The 21,027-nt window shown below is 39.0% G+C and overlaps 1 protein-coding gene across 3 annotated transcripts in view; it reads right to left on the bottom strand.

Moving 5' to 3' along the window:
* Positions 1 to 21,027, bottom strand: part of PDLIM1 (PDZ and LIM domain 1) — an 872,789-nt gene that overhangs the window by 128,222 nt on the left and 723,540 nt on the right. For 2 of the 3 annotated variants that reach the window (XM_044056148.1, XM_044056147.1), the window contains exon 4: positions 14,715 to 14,773. In XM_044056148.1, coding sequence (XP_043912083.1) covers positions 14,715 to 14,773 — 59 coding nt within the window. Of the gene's footprint in view, positions 1 to 14,714; positions 14,774 to 15,011; positions 15,212 to 21,027 lie in introns of all 3 variants that reach the window. The other variant, XM_044056149.1, reaches the window with a different exon arrangement.

Here is a 21,027-nt window from a genome sequence, read left to right as displayed (position 1 = left end):
TGTATTTGTAAGAGAGAAATTCAAGGTTTAGTCATGCTAGTCCCCTCTCTTAGATGGGCCCAACCAGTAGCCTACAGCCTCTTGTAAGGAAGTCCCTGTATGGTTTGGAGACCATCTTATCTCGCTTCTCAACAACCTGATGAAATAAATAAATAAATAAATAAAAGACTAAGGAAAGGGGAGAGTGGGTAGAAGTAGTCATACTGCAGCAGTGATCACATTACTTGGACATTTACTGTTCGGCAAAAGGATCACTGCTGTAGTGTACCTCCTTGTTGAAGGGGATAGAACTAAAATAAATTAGTACTCAGGGACACCCTAATGTCAGGCCCAGGGGGAGGTTAGCGTATATTGTAGAACTGCACTGGCAAAACCTGTCTGCTACAAGACTGCTTCTCTAATTTGTAATGTTTGAAAAACATGAGGATGATGGTACAAGGCTGCTGCTTCACAGACAGTGAGAAGAAAATTGTTAGAAGAAAACTGTTGTGGTTGCAGTTACTATGGTGGAGTGCACCCTTATTTGTTTTTATAATGGTTTATTATGATAGTCATAGCATAAAATGAAGCAATTAGCCATACATAGGCCTGCCTTACCTATCTGTCATAAAGTAGGCAAAAAGCTGATCAGCCCATCTAAATCGCTTTGTCTCGTCAAGGTAATACCTCAAATGCTGGAGTACATGCATCACATTTAATATCTCTTCCAATTTATTTTATACTTTTGAATAAAGGAATGGTAGGTCAGCAGTCTAATTTAATGCCAGTTCCAAGTCCACTTTAGGCCTACAGCAGGGATTAAATCAAAGGGTGACTGTCCTTTTGTAAGACTGTATAAGGCTGTATGCACATTGAGATGTAGCTCAAAGATTCTCCTCAAAAACCTAAGGATCACCATAAATTCAGCATTACAAGAAAGAAATGTTAATGTTTCTGAAGTAGCTGGTTGAAAAGGAGGCAAGGTCAGTTGCTTTACAACAAAGTTCAAGTCTCAGGGTGGGGTTACAGGTGTCCTGAGGGAGGGTGGGGGTCAGATGGAAAACCTGCTTCAGAAACTAATGGCAACATGGGATAACAATGACAATTCAAAGGAAGGCATGGTGCAACAGCTAACTGCACATTAACAAGGCATAAGCTAAACCTGTCTTATATAGCTTTGCAGGTATGTGAGAATACAAGATGCAGTGCCAGCCACTGTTTCTAGCCAACTACACATGCAATAGATAGAAAACATCTTCCATTTAGCCAGGTGAGACTTTAGTATTGGACATCCCAGCTTTCTGCAAAATGCAGACCATTTCTGGTGACAAATGGTCCCCAAGGGTAACTAGGCTGAAACTTTTCAGCTACAGATGTGCAAAGGCTCCTCTTTGCTTCAGGCTGGTAAAGTCACACAGAGTCTGGAATATTTAAAGATGTCCAGTGTAGGTTGGAAGAGGTAATGGGCCCCCTGCCATACTCCTCTTGACTACCTTAGAGAACCGGGGTGCTGTTTCAGCCACAATGAGGCAATTAAAATGAGTCTTGCAATTTTCTTCCTTTTAGAGGCTGTCTTGGAAGGAGGGAAAAGGAGTAAATACATAAAGACGGTCCTTGTTCCTGGAGACAGAGAAGGCACAACCATGCAGGGTACCAAGAATAGAACTTCTTTAGCTAATGGTTGCCATGGGGAGGCAAAATAGTCCATCTCTGAAGCTTACTATTTCTATAAAAAAATCCTGAAAGACATGCTTGCCCAGTTTCCACCTGTGTAGACTAAAAAAAGTCCTACTAAGAAGATTCACTAATAAATTCTGCTTAGAATGGATACACATAGCTTGTATTTAGAGACACTGCTCTGTTGCCAACATCTATATTTTGAAAGGCAACCTGTATAATGGATAAAAGTTGGTCCATATAATGGATAAAAGTTGGTCCATATAACAGACTATAAAGACTGCAATACATTAAATCAAGGCCATAATCTCTTTTGTTAGGCCATTTCCCCTGACATTTTATGTGGCCTGCATGTGACCCCCATGAATAACCTCAGGAATCCATGGTCAAAGTCTAAGAAGTTTCCAGATCTCTGCCCTAGGTTGACCTGGACTTGATGTTCCCAGCACCTGAACTCTTCTGTTATTGCAGAGATCACAGAAATTACTTTCTCCCAGAGACTGACAGCACTGCTTCTATAGATTTTTGAGGTATACTCTATTCTCCTCAGGTCAAGCCTGATTAAGGTGACCAATAAACTGGAGATAGACATTTAACTTAGTGCCTTCAAGATGGCCCCTGCTGTTAGGTGAGTTTTCTGTGCCACCTGGCAAAAAAGGAAAAATGGGTAGGAGAAATTTTTTCCTGGTATAGGGACTATTTGCTTGCTTTGGTGTCTACTACTGTTCAGGGAAATATCTTTGTGGATGCTGGTATCAGACTGTTTTTCTTTGCAGATGCAGGTACATGGCAAGGCTGAACTAGTACTGAATGGCATACTGCATGGAATTGATGTGTTCCTTCTCTGTAAACTTGAATAAGTCAATCATCTAAACAAGGATACATGTGAATTTTCTCTGTTCTGGGGCAGTTAAATACTGGGGCCAAGTATTTCCTAAATACCCTAGTCACAGCAAAAATCCCAAATTGCAAAATGACAAACTGGCAGTAGTCTTTCCTGGACACAAAAGGGAGGAGTTGTATGCGTTCCTTATGAATGAGGATGTCTAATTAAGCACATTTTACACCCAGAGTCACCAATAGTGTATCCTTTACAATCAGCAGAAGTAGGGCTAACATGTTTATATTCTACACTGTCAGTCACAGGACTTGATTAGTCTGGAGAGAGGATCCAGGACTAAACTTCCAGAGAATGACCTTTTTGGCACTAGAAACAGTCAAGAGTAGAAACCTTTCTTTTTAAGGACATTTCCTATGCCCTACTGTGTAACAGCTGTTCCAAAACTGGCAGAGCTAAGCTAATCTCTTGGGGAAATTGGTGAATCCTAGAAAAAGGAGAAAACATTTTGAATTCTGTCTTGTGGGCAGCAGCAGTTCTCTCTCTCTTACTCAAGAGTTCTTAGATTATATCGAACCAGTTATTTTTGAAATAGGGAAATCTACTGCCCTATATATATATATATATATATATATATATATATATATATATATATATATATATATATATATATATTTTTTTTTTTTTTAATTGCATATTAAAACTTCAAGAGACCACAGCTCTGTCTCTTGTGAGTCAGGCAGATATATTTTCCCACCCACCTACCCGCTTTCTATCGTGTTCTTAAATACCACTGTCTTTCTAGTTGCCTGCCTCTTATGTTAATTTGACCATATATCTCATTTCCTCTGCTTTCACTGGCTTGTGTGAGTAAGCACAAAATTATCATTTTGTGAAATCACTCCCTTTCAACTATTTAAATTTATTGGCCATCCTACTGCATTCCATAGTACCAGAATACAAAAGTGACCACCCCCTTTCAATCTATCTTGCCATTTTGAAAAGTGACTCTCCACTAAAACTTAACATTTTAGACAGGTAAGACTTAAGTTACTTACTTTCACATCTAACTTATCTAGTGCACACTGCAGTGTTTAGGATAAACTATTTTTTTCATCTTACCTTTAAGCATCCATGTGACTAGCACTTGCTCTAATACCTGTTGGAAAGCACTAGGAAGCCTTAAACTAATACAAGCACTCCACACTCTCCTTGTTAATAAGGAGAAATTAACTGTAGGCACTAAACAGCGTATAACTGCAAAGTACCTTGCTAAGGCAAGGGAAAACAGCTCCTGTACTTTACAAAAAAACACCAAACCAGGCATGTCCAAGAGTCAGCTTCCGGTTATTTCTCCTGTCCCACCTGGTGAATCTGGGCATACTGGGGCAATGCAGCAATTGCCTCATGTACACAGACAACCCTCTCCTCCTACCACCCATCACTACAACCTGTGAGAGATGCACTTACATAGCCAAACTGGAAGCAAAGCTCTCTCCACTCAAGATTGTGCTAGACAGTCAAGAGGAGAAGGTTAACACCCACACTACACCTCAAGCAACACATAGCCCTTCTAAACCCACACCACCAACACCCATACATAGCAACATTAAATCCGAATATGTGGAGGCCCTTAACTGTAACCTGCCCAAGCAACAAGGACCTCCGAAGCTGAAATGCAAATACCAATCACAAACAAAGTGTCACATAGCTCACAATACCAGTGTGCCACCCAGCAACAGCCCCTAAGGCAAGACAACGTACCCAACACTTCAGTCATAGGTGTCTCTATAGTCAGGTACACTGATGTCCCACTCACCAGGTTGAACAACCAGCAAATTACAGTCAGCTGCCTGTCGGGTGCCAGGATCCTCCACATAACGCATGCATTTCAAGTCATTCCACAAGTACAAATATGACTCTGTCATTGTCCATGTTGCAGTGAACGACAGGAGACATACCTCCCTGGACTACATGAAAAGAGACATGGAAGATCTCTCGGATCATGTGGCCCAGACAGGTATGACCCTAGCCCAGAGTAGCAGCCTGCCTTCACCCAGAATGATGCCACAATATAAGGACAAAATGATTGACTTCAACAATTGGCTAAGCTTCTGGCGTCATTCAAAGGGGATCCAGTATCTGTCTGCCTGGGACGACATGATCGACAGACCATGATGCTTTGCCAGAGATGGTCTGCACCTGTCACCCCTGGGATTCAGGTTACTGGCTAAGGCTCTTGCCACCCCTATAGGTGCCCTTTTTAGGCAAAGTTCAAAGGACAAAACCACCACCATAACAGGTACAAGCAAGCAAATTCTGAAGGTAATGCTACTCAATGCTAGAAGTCTAAACCTCAAAATGCACTCTCGAGGCACTCCTAAAAATGGAGAACATCGATATCTCTGCAGTAACTGAGACCTGGTTCAAGGCTCCAGAGAGCACCCCTGCAATGCCACGCTACAACTCTTACCACACTTTTCGGCCACCTAACCCTGACCAAAACACTAGAGGTGGAGGAATGTCCATATTCACCAAGGATATTCACACCACCAGGCTAGTTGCCCAACACAATGCATCTGAAATTCTCCAGGTGCAACACTAGGTAAGACTGAAATTCAAATTTTAGCTTGCTACAGATCCCCCACCATGCCCTAAGATTCTCACTACACCTTTCTAAACATACTGGAAAATATTAAGATACAACCAAACACCCTAATATTGGATGATTTCAACTACCCTGCCATTTACTGGGAAAACTACTAGTGTACCAACACCTTTGCCCATTGGTTCTTGGAATTCATAAATTCCAACGCCCTGGATCAACGAATCCATAGTCCCCCATCAGGGGCTTCAATATCCTGGACCTGGTCATTACCAACATGGGAAATTGATGCTCCACACCTATGGTCACCCCCTCGTTGGTCAAGTCTGGCCATAAGCTAATCACCCTTAACATCCACATCCTACCACCACCCCACAAGTAAGGAAACCTCCATAAAAAACATCTCCAAAGCCAACTTCATACTACTCAAGTCAAAAGTGACAAACTTCATGACATGCATGCAGACGGGAACTGAAAGTTCGACTGCTGAATCCTACATTAAGGCACTGTACGAGCACATCCACTCATGCATGAATCGTGCCATCCCAAACAGAACCAAGATGCTCTCCTCCATAAAAAGGAAGCCAATCTGGTGGTCTCCTGCCATAAACAAACTTTACAACAAAAGTAAGAAACTGTTGCAGAAAAGAAGAAAACCCCAGGGTGAAAAAACTCCCTCACCAGCCTCAGTAAGAAGCTGAGATCCCTCATAAAATCCTCCAAAGCTAGTTATGAAAATAAAATTGCCAAAGATTCCAAAAACAACCACAATGCATTCTATAACTATGTCAAGAATCTAAATGGCAATGCTCAGATCTGCTCTGAGCTACAACAGAATGGCATTAAATATACTGATCCCAAGGATATTGCCAATATCCTGACAGATCAATTCAGTGCCAACTTCACCCCCCTCTGACCCCCTAAACGGCCCATCTCAATACCGGAAGATTGCCAAATTCCGGTAATAACGGCCACACAGGTAAAAAATGCACTCTCCAAAGCTAAGAATACAGCATCCATGGGACCAGATGACATCCCGAGCTGTGTATTACATAACTACAAAATGAACTGGCACCTCACCTAAGTGTCATGTTTAATCATAGCCTCACCTCAGGTTTCATACCCACTGAGTGGCGCACAGCTACAGTTATCCCACTCCACAAGGGGGTTCCACTTTGGATCCCAGGAACTACTGCCCCATCAGTCTGAAGAGCCTGATCTGCAAGATCATGGAATGCATTATCATGGAACTTATAAACAAAGACATTGGCAACCTTCAAACACTGGACCCCACCCAGTTTGGGTTTGTGAAGGGCCGATCTAGTCTCCTGAACCTGACTGACTTATTTGAATCAGTCTCCAGAGCCGTGGATGAGGGTAAGGCAGTCCACACAGCCTATCTTGACCTCGCCAAGGCCTTTGACACCATCCCCCACTCTGGAATCATAGATGGGGATTAATGCCCAGCTTAGTAAGTCTATGTCACTCGATGGGTTGCCAACTGGCTTACTGACAGAACCCACACTGTATAAGTAGCAGATTCCAAATCCAGCTCCAGACATGTGACAAGTGGAGTACCTCTGGGTTCAGTCCTGAGACCGCTCTTGTTTGGCATCTACTTCTCTGAAGTACAGGCCAAAATTAAGGGACTCTGGCTAACAAAGTTTGCAGATGACTGCAAACTGCGAGCCATTATTGAATCCCCAAATGATATTGATACTCTACAAAAGGGCCTTACAGAAACAGATGCTTGGTGCCAGAGCCATGGGCTCAAGCTCAATGCCAAGAAATGTATAGTTATCCCCTTTCAGAAAATAGATGCACCTGTGAATTACCACATAGGTGGCAGTACACTAAACACTGAAAGTGTGATGAGAGCCTTAGGGACACAGTTGGACAGTGGTCTCACCTTCGATAAACCACATCACCATAACAGTCAGGAAATCCTTCTATGTGGCACACCTCATCACTAAGGGCTTTTGATCCAGAAAAAAGGAGGTCATTATCCCACTGTACTCATCTCTCATTAGACCCATTATAGAGTACAACGCCCAGTTTGGTATGCACCTCTTAAGACATCTGCAACTGGAAAGGCCACAGAAATACCTCACTAAAAGAATCACAGGCCTAAAAGCAGACTCTCTATGCTGACCACATTAAAAAACTCCAGCTATACTCTGTCGCATATCGTCTACTCGGAGGCAATCTCTGCTTAACATACAAGGCCAGGTCAAACCCAGAGCTGTTGAACATGCTACACTTAAAGAAATCCCAATCCCTCAGAGCCACACCCTCCAGGGATCTAAACCTTGTCATTACAACAAACAAAACATGATGGAGGGATAGGTTCCTGACCCAGAGACTCCCCAGACTCTGGAATAGACTGCCCATACACGTCAAGCAGAGCGCCTCTTTGGCCCTCTTCAAATGGAACCTTGACGACTGGATGGGAGAAAGGAAATTCACCCCAGGGATCACATCAGTTGCCCTGCTAGACAGGGGTCCAGGGAAGTAAATATTGTGGGAAGAAATAGCCAGGGAATTGTTATGGCTAGGCTTGTATAGGCCCTAGGCCCAATGGCCTAGTACCAACCTATGCACCTATGAATGGGGATTACAAAGAACACGGAGCATGTCAAACAGCATAAGAGCCTATTTATTTACCCTTTCACTACCTAGTTTCCGACTATTGCTTTTACTTTTATTACACATAAGAATTGGGGATAAGAGTTGCTTTACAGATTGTGCAATGCACCCATTTGCGTCCAACTTCTTAAGTACTTCTTGGTAGGAGGGTTGCAAAAAGTAGTTCTTTATATAAAGGTGCATTTAGCAAGTGCCCATTAACATACATAGGTAGGTTCAGAAACCTAAGCCAGACATATGTTTTCATACCAGTGCCTGTGGGAGCCCCCAGCACATGTATGTATACTATTGTAGCTAAACTTAGTGGTATGTTTTCCAACTCTCAGTACAGTTTGTATTAATTTATAGAGCCTATTACTAAAGGTCTTGTCTCTGTATTCCCCTATTCCTCTCGATTGAATCATGTGGGTCTGGCAGTTTAAGGCCCCAATTATAAGGGTGAATAAGATGCAAGTTTTCTTATCATACCCTTCTAGCAGCCTGTATTCCATATTATAGGAAGCTGCTAAGCACAGATGTCAATTCTGAGTCCCTTTCTATGTTCACATAGACTACTAATTGTTTATCACTACTTGTCTTTACATTTGTCTTTACAAATATTTGTACTTCTCTTACACCATGTAAAAACGGTTAGTCTTTTCTTTGGAAGGGTGGCTGCTGTCTGATTCTACAGTAGCACTCTTTTAAATGCATCTTGAAAGGCATGAATTATCAACAGCATGGTCATGCCTTTTCCATGAGCAAGAACTCCAGATATTTAGTGAATTTGAGAGTTTGATCCCCCATTTAAAATGCTCTGTCATGAAGACAGAGATTCCCCAAGTGAGTCAAATTCTGGTTGGAATTCTGAGGAAATGTTTCCACAGTTTGTGGCGTAGGATGTAGGGGAGTATGGCTCACCTGAATAAGCCTGGCCAACTTCCTTTATGAGATCTGGACTGGACATCTCAGCTCAAGAATAGTCTTGCCTTTCTTTTAGCTGGTGCAGCACCACCAGAGATAGAGGATTTAAATGTGGTGAAAGGGGGTTAACTGTCAAGTCACAAGATTCTTCTGCAAAACATCTATTGGCAAAATACATGAGCTAGAGAAGACATCTGTGGGATGCATGTGTGTTGATCAGGACACTGACCTCTGTGGAAGGTATAGCAGTTATTCCAGTGGGTCTCAAGTTCAACATAGGAAGAACCATATCAAGAATAAGTGAGTGTTAAATCTGGATGGTAAGAACTTTCTGGAGCATGAAGGTTAACAACAACCCTTGACTAGCTTCTGGTAAATGGACAACAATGAAAGGTATCTGGGAACTAGAACCCAGCTGTGGTGAAGTGAAGAAACGTCAGCTTCTGTGGTCTATTTAGCTTGAAAAACTGGAATCTCACTCTCTGGCTCTGAAGAAGTTAAAACAGGTAGGGCATCAGAGCTGAAGTCACTGGGGCCAGGGGGTGAACACAGGTTTATCTAAGATAGGCACAGTTAGGTCCATGCAGGATGATGGAACATGACCAACATTAGCAACTCCATAATTTGCAAGTGTGTGGTTTGCTCCATCCTGTCAGATAATGTAACCTCTGAGACAGCACATTTACAGATTAGCATGTGGTGGCAAAGTCCTCCTACAGAGAAATCAAAGGGCATAACTCTGAGAAAAATGCCTGTGGTTGACAGATATGGAACTTCAAATAATGACATGGAACCCAATACAGCTAGGTATTCAATGCCTGCAGAGTCCATCAACGTTTTGGGTTTCTCCATTTTCTTATTATGGCACTTTTCCTTTGGGGACTTTTTACATTTATGGTCTGCCAGTGGATTTTCTCCAGCTCTGTGGTAGGGACTGGTGTTTTTTTTAACTCAATACTAGAAGCTTCATATGTTCCACAAAGGCCCTGAGGTGTTGGGTCTGTCACAGCAGAGTTTTCTTATTAAACACCTTATTGTGCTTGCCTGAAGAAACTGGATAGCTTTGTCAATGAACACAGTGATACTGTGTTTGAAAAAGTTTAGAAAGATGATTTTACTATATACAGTTTTAGCAACTTGAAACTTACAGGTGTACATTTTGACCTATTGAAAAAAGGCTTCACATTTGTGCCTACTTTTAGAACAGACATTGCTACTGTTTTGGTTAACCTTAAGTTATCTACAAGAAAATTAAATTTAAGGTTATTTTTTGATCAACTTGGTACGACACAAGGCCATTTATTATTGAGACGCAAAAGTACATTTATTCCATCCAATAATTTGAATGTGTACAACTTTGAGAAGGGTTGTGAGACCGAACTTAGGAAGTTTTTGGTAGACAAGTGAATTTATGTGGATAATCTGCAAAAAGAAGAAATATTAATTTTGAATGAGATAAAAAAAAAGACAAGAACATAAGACTTATGAAACCAGACAAGGGGGGTGGTGGGGTAGTTATGTCAAAGATTGATTATGTCAGTAAAATGTTTGAAACACTCTGACAACAGTACATATAAGAGAGTTTTGCAAAATAAAATCAATACAGCATAGTTTATTTAGATCTATATGAAGCCTTTACGCAAGGTTCTACAGACTGTGAAGAACCTTTTTTTTTTTTTTTTTAAGAGTAGAACACCCCACCATACCTGTGACTTTTACTATTCTAAAAATACACAAGTGTCAGACCAACCCACCATTAGACAGATAGTGGCTGCAAGCGGGTCAAAAACAGCCATTAGCTGCTTACATAGATAGACATTCTAAAGGTGCATTAAAAAAAAACTCATATTTTGAGGGATTCATGGCACTGTTTGTAAAGGTTGAGAGAAATTAGTAATTTTGAAAGATTTATTTTTTGACAGTGGACGTAATAAACCTTTTTTCAGTTATACCTCACAATGTAGGCCTTGATTTTTTTCGTAGCAGCCTGACAAATTTTAGCAACTTGAGTAGTAGCAAAATCAATCTGTTGGTGGAACTTATGGATATGGTATTAAACAATAATGTATACATTTTGAAGGCACATATTTTTGTCAGACAGCAGGTGTTGCAATGGGGGATAAGTGTGCCCCTATATTTGCCAACCTTGTACTACTTGAGAGGAAGAATAGTACTGTTTTTCTCCTCCCCTTTTTTCAATAAAATAGGTTTATTTTTAAGATTTTTGGATGACATCCTTATTTTATGGGAAGGTGAACCAGAGGAAATAAAGGCATTTATAGAATATATAAATGGAATGACTAGTTTTTTGACTTTCACCTATAGATACAATGAAAAAACTGTTTTTTAGATATCCTTAGAAAAAGCAGTGAAAGAGCAAACAATTTAACATCCACCATTTATAGGAAAGATACTTATTCTAACACATTGTTGCATTACCAGAATTGTCACCCTTTCCATCAAAAAAAGAATGTTGTCAAGGGGCAAATGGTCAGGGTTAGCTGGTTAGTAAGTGAAGGAGATAACTTTAGGCAAGAAATATATAAGTTGATAGGAATGTTTAAAAATAGAGGTTATCCTATGAAACTATTGTTGAAAATAAGACGCGAGATCTTCAATGAGAGGTACATTTGCTTCTATACTAAAGTCAGTAGCGACATCTACCTGTGACAAGACTGAGCATCCTTTTGGTAACAATGTAATGGTTATGCAATACAACAATACACCTCATTTGGTTGATATTATACTAAAAAATTGGGAATTGAATTTTGATTCGACCCTGAAAAATAAATTAGGTCTAAGACCTAAAATAGGTTATAGTAGCGGTATGAACCTAAAGAATATTTTTTAATCCAATGAGACAAACACGTATTACAACTCTAAAATGTCTAAATGTGGAGCCTGTAAGGCTTGCAGGTTCACAAATGAAGGCCCATACATTACTATAGAAAGATATGAGAAAACTTTAAGATGTCCAGGATGATGCAGTTGCAACATTATGAAACTAGTTTATGTTGCAACTTTTACAGTTTGTATAGGATTTTATTTAGGAAAGACTGTTAGAAAGTTGAGAGACGGGGTTATAAAACATGTGAGGGATATCAAAAACAAAAAGATTAGTGCATTATACTTCCACAGTACATTAAAGTAAATAATGTGGGAAGAAATAGCCAGGGAATTGTTATGGCTAGGCTTGTATAGGCCCTAGGGCTAATAGCCTAGTACCAACCTATGAACCAACCTATGAACCTATTATGTAAGAATTTTAAGATTTGTTTTTTTGTAATAGATAGGGTTTATCATAAAGATTGGGGTGGGTGATGTAGATTTAGAGGCTGCCATTAGAGAAACTAAATGGCAATTTAGGCTAAATGCAAAGCATGAACCAGGTATTAATGAGGGTATATCCATGGCTCCCATAATCAGAGAGCCCTGATGGTGTAGATAACCGTTTTGTTTTGATATCAACTTTATATTTTTTATGTTACACATCTGAACAAATATATTTCTATCGCAGGTTGCAGCCAGTAGTTCATATTAATACAAGTGTTTATAGGGTTTATACATATATTTATTAAATGATATATATATATATATATATATATATATATATATATATATATACACACACACACACGTTTTATACAAACAGTTTTTAGTATTCGTTAATTAATTAATGTTTTAGACAGGAAATTGTTTACTGTTTAATTGGTTAATATAAAAGGAAGCGTTGTTCTATTGTATTTTTGACTCTGAAGAAGCCCGATTAGAGTTGGGTGAAAGTGCTTAGTCAACTTTATCGTGCAGTGTACCCATAAAAGTACTATATTGACTTTACCACTGGTGTGGTCTGTTTTTTTTTTTTTTTTTTTTTGTTATCAGTATTAAGTCAAGGCTTGCCTTGGTATTAATGGATTCTGTTTTCAGCAGGCATGCTTATTGGTGATTTTTATTTTATTTATTTTGAATGGGAAATCTTGGACTTCAGAATAAAATCCATGAAGGAAATCTGAATAAGTACATAGAAATGACAGTACTATATCAACAATTTTAATTTAGCAAGTACAAAAAAGATTTTCTAAAACCTGGCCCTTTCAGTGTCTGCAGTCACCTGAAAGGAAGAGATGAATTAACAGCAGACTGCTCCCCATGGCGAAAAGCACCAGACTGACATCTTCAAAGTGAGAAAAGACCAGTTCCATATTAGGGATTACCAACAGCTTTGGAAGCTAGTTTGCAAAGACAGACATTCACACACATAGCTAATTATGTTTTAAGTATTTACACTGCAGCAGTGATTGTTAAGATGTACGTCTACTGGGATCTTCCTTTGGGTCGCCTTTACAATCCTTTGTCACATATGATGAAAACAAGTTTCTACAGAAGGTCAGGGAAGAAAAGGACATTGTGCATGAGGTGTGTTAGTGAGATACTGGCATCAGCTTACTTCTCACACTATTATTCATGTGCAGCTCCTTGAAAAACATTTTCTGTGCAGCCCATGACCACGCTGTTTTCTCAGATATGCTGCTCCTACTACATGTTTTGATCTACTGGTCCTCTCATCCAAGTGCCAGTGACCAGAGATCCCAAGGGTATCAGCCCTATTGACATAACAGTAACTCTAGCTGACTGCTGTTTCTAAGAGATGGATAAAAACATAGTTGTTTCTTTGCAATGAAAGAGCAAAGTAAATGGAAATATGTAGAAAGATAAGGTTTTGGAGGGGTCATGTTGAGATGAAGAATAAATGCACTGCTGGCTGATTGGTTAAACAGGAGGAGAAAATAAATTCATCCCCTTTACTCTCCCCGTGTCTTGTCAACTCCCAACCCCTTGAAACATGTTTGCACAACCCTCAAAGCAATTTCCTTGAATCCATAAACCATTGTGCGAGATTTACTTAAAAGGCAAAGCACTTTTATGCAAAGACACACAATGTGCAAATTCCAAGAAATGTTTTCTGCAAGGAAGTGATGCACCTTACAACCCCTAGCCCCTTAGGAGGGTCTTACTTTAGGAGTCTTAGTCTACTTTAGCAGGTTCACTCAAACGGTGCTAAAACTCAGAATAAAAGCAATACGCAGAAAAAAATGAATGATCTAGGACTAAAAACAATATATTGAACAGGGAACTTTAAATATTGCTACAACATGAAGTGAGCAAATGGGCATGAGAAAAATGCATAATCACTCATCCAGCTTGAGATAATGCCTTATTTCAAGCAACTGAAGAGAAACTTTTTTTTATCCATATGCTTTTTCTTCTCCATCTGCCATGCTGGTCATACATTCCCTAGCACTGGGGACCTCTATCCTTCAGATCTACTGTGAGGAGATATCAGGCATTTGTACTCTCACTGGCATCCTGGCAATGAAAAAAACTTTAGAATGTGCCTTAGTCTACACCATGGGTGAGAAAATAAGCTACCCGAGTCAAAGTGGGGACCCTAACATCTTCCTCATACGAGTGCATGCCTGTCAACTCAATAATGGAGGACTATCACAATATGACAGATTAATGCACCAAAAGGACACATCTAGAAGGCTTACTTCACATAGTCTCTCCTCCAAGGGTATAAACAAAGTATGAGGGGCTTTGTCCTTACCTCATACCAGAATAGCTTGCTCATCTTCCCCCACCTGCATCCTCAAGAGCCTGAGAAATGAATCAAACTTGGTTCACCGAGGACATACTCAGAGCTGTATCCCTTCTCTACTATGCCACTAGTGCAAGCTTTGAATCTGACCTTTTTAAGACTTAAGAAAATAATATTTTTAACAAGAAACGGATAATGGAAAAAAGCTGGAACACATAATTCACATTGCCACTTTAAGGATTCTGGCTGTAATAACTCTTTTAATCTACTTGGGGTATGCTACTCACTCTGATCTCAAAATTGCTACTTTATTAAAGAGGGCATTGTGCCTGAAACTTCTTCAGTCTAGTCACAACTCACAGCTATTTTGTATTCCCTATAATATTCTGTACCTTGTACAACTTGACAGCATCATTAAACACTAGCCATTACCGGGCAACAAATTATACAAAATAAAGGATAAGCACCTGCTTGAACTTGGAGATGACGTTAAGCTGAATGCACGCTGAAACTTGACTGGTCTCTGCTGAATAAAGAAAGGTGAAACATTAAATCTCATTCACAACAGTTTATGGGGCAAACACAAGTCTGGCTTGTACCCCAAATCTCATCAGGCGAGGTACTGTAATAGTTTGAATTGCAACATCCTTCCAACCAAGCTTAGTCTTCCATTTGAAGTAAAATGTCCTTCAAGTCATTCATAGATTAATTTCAAAATGCAAGACAGCACTAAGATGTAATGTATAAAATCAACTTTAACTTACGGTTTGTTTGGTTCTTGAGCAGCAGACGATGTTCTTGCTTCCACTGCAGTATTGAAGCTCTGGATATTTTCAGAGGAATACAGGCCTGCTGGGTTGTTGTAGACAGAAGTAACCACTTTGGGGGAGGTGTTGGAAGCTGCAGCACCAGCAGTGAATGGCATAGCACTCCGGTTATGAGCACTTCCTATGGGTTTTGCTTCCTGCATGCAAGGGGTCAAAGGAAAATCAGATGCATCCACATGCACATGTGAAGTGATTCCACAGCCATTCTTCATGCATGCCAACTGCTACTTAGTTAAAGATGGTGCTGATAAAGTGAAAAGTAAAGCATCTGCCAGTGATCTTTACAAATATATTTACTTACCACAACACCATACAAAAATAATCCAGTTAATAACAAGACATTAATAAATAATTTGTACTGCAAACTGACTGCTCTTACATGAGTGATATAGGCAGGAAAAGATGAATGCAGGAAAGAATCAAGTTTAATAAGTGAATGGCTGCAACAGGCATAGCTTGGTCTAGCAGGTGCAGTCACTGTACAGCAGAAGTGGTGCAAAAAATGCTTAGTAAAAGGCTTGTTCCGATCCCTTAAAACCCAGCACTGCTGGTCACTCATTCTGATTACTCTATGCTTTAACAGGCTACAGTATCTGTACATAACACTGTCTCCCACAGAGGTGGGAGACTTGCTACACTAGTCAAGCTACATGAACAGTGCAGCAGTCAAGAAAAACTGACTGTTCTTGGCAATGGTCACAAAAAACATTTACATGGTAGCCAATCAGCATTTTTAATTTTGTTAAAATACAGGAAATATGAAAAAAATGAATACAAGCTAATGTCTGTTCAGAAAATGCAGTCTTTTTTTTAAATATCAGGCCATCCTTTGCTACATATTCTCGGCTTTGTAAATGATACAATAGCAGCTTCAGTTTCACTACTCACTTCAAGAATTTTTCATTCAAAGTTCTGGAGACTTAGTAAGCCTTGGGTTAAGAAGACTGAAGATTTTTAAAAAACATCTCATTCCAAGATGGTTATAAAAACATTTTAACTATGGCAATAAAATCCAACCATTTCACTGCTTCTCTAATAACAAGCTAATGGAAATACTACACAGACAATTTTACAGGAACACCACTACGAAAGACTAGATATTTTAAGAAACCAAAAAAGAACATCTATTACATATGGTAAAATAAAAACATATGGAAATGGTGCTTGCTTGTTTCATAACAATTACATAGTAACTGCATAAACTGATGAGTAAATCATTCTAATGAGCTCTTTTTTAAGCAAATGTGTATAAATGCCTATTCTATAAAATAAAATGGAATCAAATTAGTCACATACTGGCATACCACAGTAAGCAATGTCCAGCACAGAACAGGCATTTTAATGTAATTAAAGCATTTCCAGACCCAACGTTATTATACAGAGATGAGACTCCATCAATGGATAATATAAATTCAGATGGTGTGGACTTTTTCATAAAACTTGCACATAAATTGCTTTCCCAACACCATAATAATGGTTCCATAGCCCTTACAATTCTAAATAAAAGAATTTATAGTACAGTTTCATTGGCTTTACCAGTCAACATAAAAAAGTACATATATTGTATTGAATGGTACAATGAAAACCAATCAAAACGAAAGGGCTATTTTACTGAATCCAGTCCAAGGCTACCAATATGCATTTTTCTCTGAGACATGTCAGTTAAGGAGTTATTAAAGTGTCAAATGGAAAGGGGCACAGCTCCATACACTATGTACTTAATAGAACAATAAATCATTACTACTGCTCCAAGTTGCAGGAAACCTGTAAGACCCAAGTCATCAGGAAGAGTTAGGTTTCTTTGTACTCAGAACTCTCAAACTGCTAATCTCTCCACAATCTCATAATGCCTTTTACTTCATCTCCAAAACATGCAAATCTAGAAGAAAAACACAGAAATATAAGGTAGGGAAAAGGGTGGGGGAGTCGTTTCCTGCTGGTGGAACATGGTACATTTAACATTAATGTTAGCACTTCTGACTTTTATATCATTGTACAGCTCCAGAAAACCTGGAGGACAGAGTCTTTAGCTGATACACACTGCAACACTGCCCTAAAGATAAATAAAGTAAATAAAATAACAATTAAATAAATGTTGGCAAGACCCTGATCAGGCACTTGCAACAACAGGAGTGGCCTTACATGTTCCTTATAAAAAAAAAAAAAATACAGAGTGCAAACATGTCCTATGCAGATCGACAAAGTCCTATCCCTCTACACAGTCTCCTACTGACTATTAATGGGTGAGCTATGCCTAGCCTGCACGGCACTCAAATCCAACCCTGATGGAATAGAATACACATTCACAAGGATCACAATTCAAGGATCTAAACCTGGTCTGTGATGTGCACAAAACATGCTGGAGAGACATATGTGTCTGAGAGATTACCCCTTCTCTCAATAGGCTTCCTATTCATGTAAAGCAGAGCCCTTCGGTAACCCTCTTCAAACAAGGTTTGGACCAATGGATGAGGAATCGTAAATTCACTCCTGGGGTGGCATCCATGTCCCTTATGGACAGGGGCACTCTGTCAATTACTTAAAGGCATAGGCACAAACCTAAGGCATCCTCTAGCCATAGGGATTGATGAGGCCCATAACTTATGTAGCAATCTGGGGTAATACATGTCTTTCTTCTTATTCCCTACCCATGTGCCCATCCATCAACATCCCATGGGGAATGTGCAGTGGGTGTCAACACTGACCCAGCCCTCATGTCTGCAAGAAGTTGATGTCACCAACACTGGTCCACCCCATCCACAGAAGGAAGTGTGAAGTTGTTTAATTATTCTCCACCAAGGAGATCAACTCATGCACCCCCCGCCCCAAGAACAGACACACCCGTTCACCCTACCTTCACCTTAAAAATGCCTAAGCAACTACTTGAACTCAGATTCCTTGGTCATAGCGCTTTATCCTTCTACACTACATGTACAGATAGAAGGAATGTATTCTAGGGAAAGCCAGACATTCCAAGAAATGTCTGAAACGGCTTTCACACTCAGTCAGGAATCACTGAAAACAGCAGAATTACCAGGCAGCCTACCATACAAGAGTAACTGCTCCAAAATAAATGCTTGGAAAATCTTCTGAAAAAATGCAGTGCTTGATGTAAAATATGCAGCTAGGAGCTATGTGCTATCTGGCATTAAAGGAAATGAATAGTCAGAGTAAAGCTAATAGAGTAGAACTTCCTGATCTTGTAGGGGGAAAATTCTAGTTCAAAGGCCTCACAAAAGCAGACATCGGAAAAGAAAACATTCAGACTATTTGGATGGATTACTGCTGTAGCCCTTTTGTATACAATTATGGTAGAATGCTTATAAAAAGGTATTCTTACTAAATATTTTAAGCCAATATAAGCAGTAATCATAAGATTCTAGGATTTATGCAACACATTACTTTAGTGCCAACCGCACAGCCTCTGATGTACACACCCTCATTAACCTTCTTTTAAAAGATTTTATACACATTTCTGGATATTTCTCTGTTATTCCATGGGTACTTACCTGTTTACAGAAAGAAAAACTTTCTGTATGCACCTTCCACATGCAATTGCATCACTCTGTCTAACTTACCCCATTCCCGTCCACCCCCACAATTTCTTATATACTCAGTAATGTCCACCCCCAATAGCATATCCTGATACCCTAGTGGTGAGAATTAGCAACAGTTTATCCTTGCATTTTTTGGTCAGGATCTTCTTGCCCAGCACCATCCTTTTTCTGCTGAGGTCACACCTCATCTTGCCTTCTCTACTATACCATGGTAAAGACCTCTGTAGCCCACTTATCTATTATCAGTTCAAATTACACTATGCATATATCCCCTTCCCCATTCACCTTAAATTCCCCACAGTGATATTTATAACATAAAACTAAGGTCAGACACACACTCCATTCTAGTAAACTCATTCACTTACACCAAACTAGTACACCAACACTTAATACATATCACTAGAAACATTACTTCAATCCCACTCCACATGGATTACTGCAATAAATTGCTCTCTAGTGCCTATATGAATATCTGCACTCTAAACAGCAAATGGGCCTCTTTTGAAGACTGACTCAAAATACACAATCCAAAAATTGCTGCAGTCTATGAAACTTGGCTGAAAGATTCCTCAATGTCTCCTAAAGTCTAATGGAAAATTTTGCAGTCTTCACCAATAACAGACCTGGCAAATGCACTGGTGGTGTAGTAGTATTCATGTTCAACAACAGTGCCGACCTAACTTTCACCCTGTCTGCAACAATTCACACCCTATTAGACACTGATCCTAACTGGCTAATCACCCAGATACATCTTGGTGGGCACAGCAAGATCTTCATAGGGGTAGTATATAATCTACCACTATCCATCACCCAAATACAAAATATTCTAAATAACATCATTAATTTAACCAAGCACAATAAAGTTATCCTTGGGTTCTGAATCTATAGTGGAAAGGACCACATAGGGCAGGTCTTATCAGACTCGCATCTTCACTGAGACTAACCCAACAAGTCAAAACTGGTATTAGGACTAACCCTACCTCCTTGAACTCTTCCCTGTTTGATGCAGTTCTAACCAACATCCCTGACAATCTAACTCTGCTGGAAATCTTCCCTGACTCTCTGAGTCATCACAAACGCATAACCTTCTGGTCATGAAAGCAGGCTAGATATCCATCCAAAATCATATGCACAACAGACACTATGCATTGAACAAAATACTTCCAATATATTGACAGAAACAGACCCTTAGCCAAACAACCGAGAACAAAGTATTCAGATTCACATGCCATGCCAATCCTTATGAGCACCACTGCATCACCCTTCAAAGGGAAATGGTTGCCGTTAACCTCCAGATCTAGGTTTCTACTTGGAACTCTGATCTAGAAACTGCTAAATGAAAACTGTCCACCAATAGCATTTATTATACATGCAAATGTAGAACACAAGTGAACCAGAACAAAACGGCTACTTCAGTCACTATTTCCACAGAATCAAAATCAGTCCAGGATAAAGCAAACTTCTTCTTTATTCCATAAAACAGAGAACAACGAAATGAGCGCTTTCACGTATTTATAATACGCTTCATCAGATTTCAATGTACATTGAAGCAGCTCAGTTTAAATAGTACACTACATTCCTTTAATTGATGCAATTAACTTGCTAATTGAAAACACCTATCTCTGTCAAGCAGCATAACTGTCTCTTAAAGTCACAATGAATCTATACTTAATCTAATATATCAGTTTGTCTCTATTCTACAATGTTATATATCAAATATGTATATATATAGATTACTTATATATATATAAAACAACATCGGTCATATCAAATTGAATAGAGTGCAATGAAATAAAATGAATAAACATTAAAATAGAATAAAACAAAACCAAAAACGAAAAAGAAAAAGAATAAAATGGTCTAGCAAAAATGTATGCATCAATGAACCTCAAAGTATTTCTCCACATAACTAGCCCTTAACCCAAGTCAGAAGCCTCATTAACTGAAACTTTATTTTATCTACTTCTTTTATATTTTGCATAACCAATAATATATACATATATTAATTCCTATTTATCAATACTATAAAAAGTAATAAATAAATCAATAAATATATAGATAAATAAAAATATATACATATATACATATAAGTGTATATATACACATATATACATGCATACATAAATAGATACCCACATATAAAAATCAATATATTATTACAATAAAGTGCATAGTGCTCTATATTGTTCCTTACTGAGATCTATATCATGGCAGGTCCAAATTGCCCTCTATCTCTTCAGCTTCTTATTGTATATCTTATGAACATATATTGATACCTGACAGACATGTATATATCTACTCATATATAGACCAATAAATATACATACTAGTAAATACATGAGTAAATCAATAAACAAATAGATATATAAATATATAAATATAAATATAAATAAATA

This window comes from Protopterus annectens, chromosome 14.part0, assembly GCF_019279795.1.
Source record: "Protopterus annectens isolate FY-2018-M chromosome 14.part0, PAN1.0, whole genome shotgun sequence".
Taxonomy (NCBI): domain Eukaryota; kingdom Metazoa; phylum Chordata; order Ceratodontiformes; family Protopteridae; genus Protopterus; species Protopterus annectens.
The sequence above is the reverse complement of the archived record's forward strand: the minus strand, read 5'-3'. Positions and strand labels throughout refer to the sequence as shown.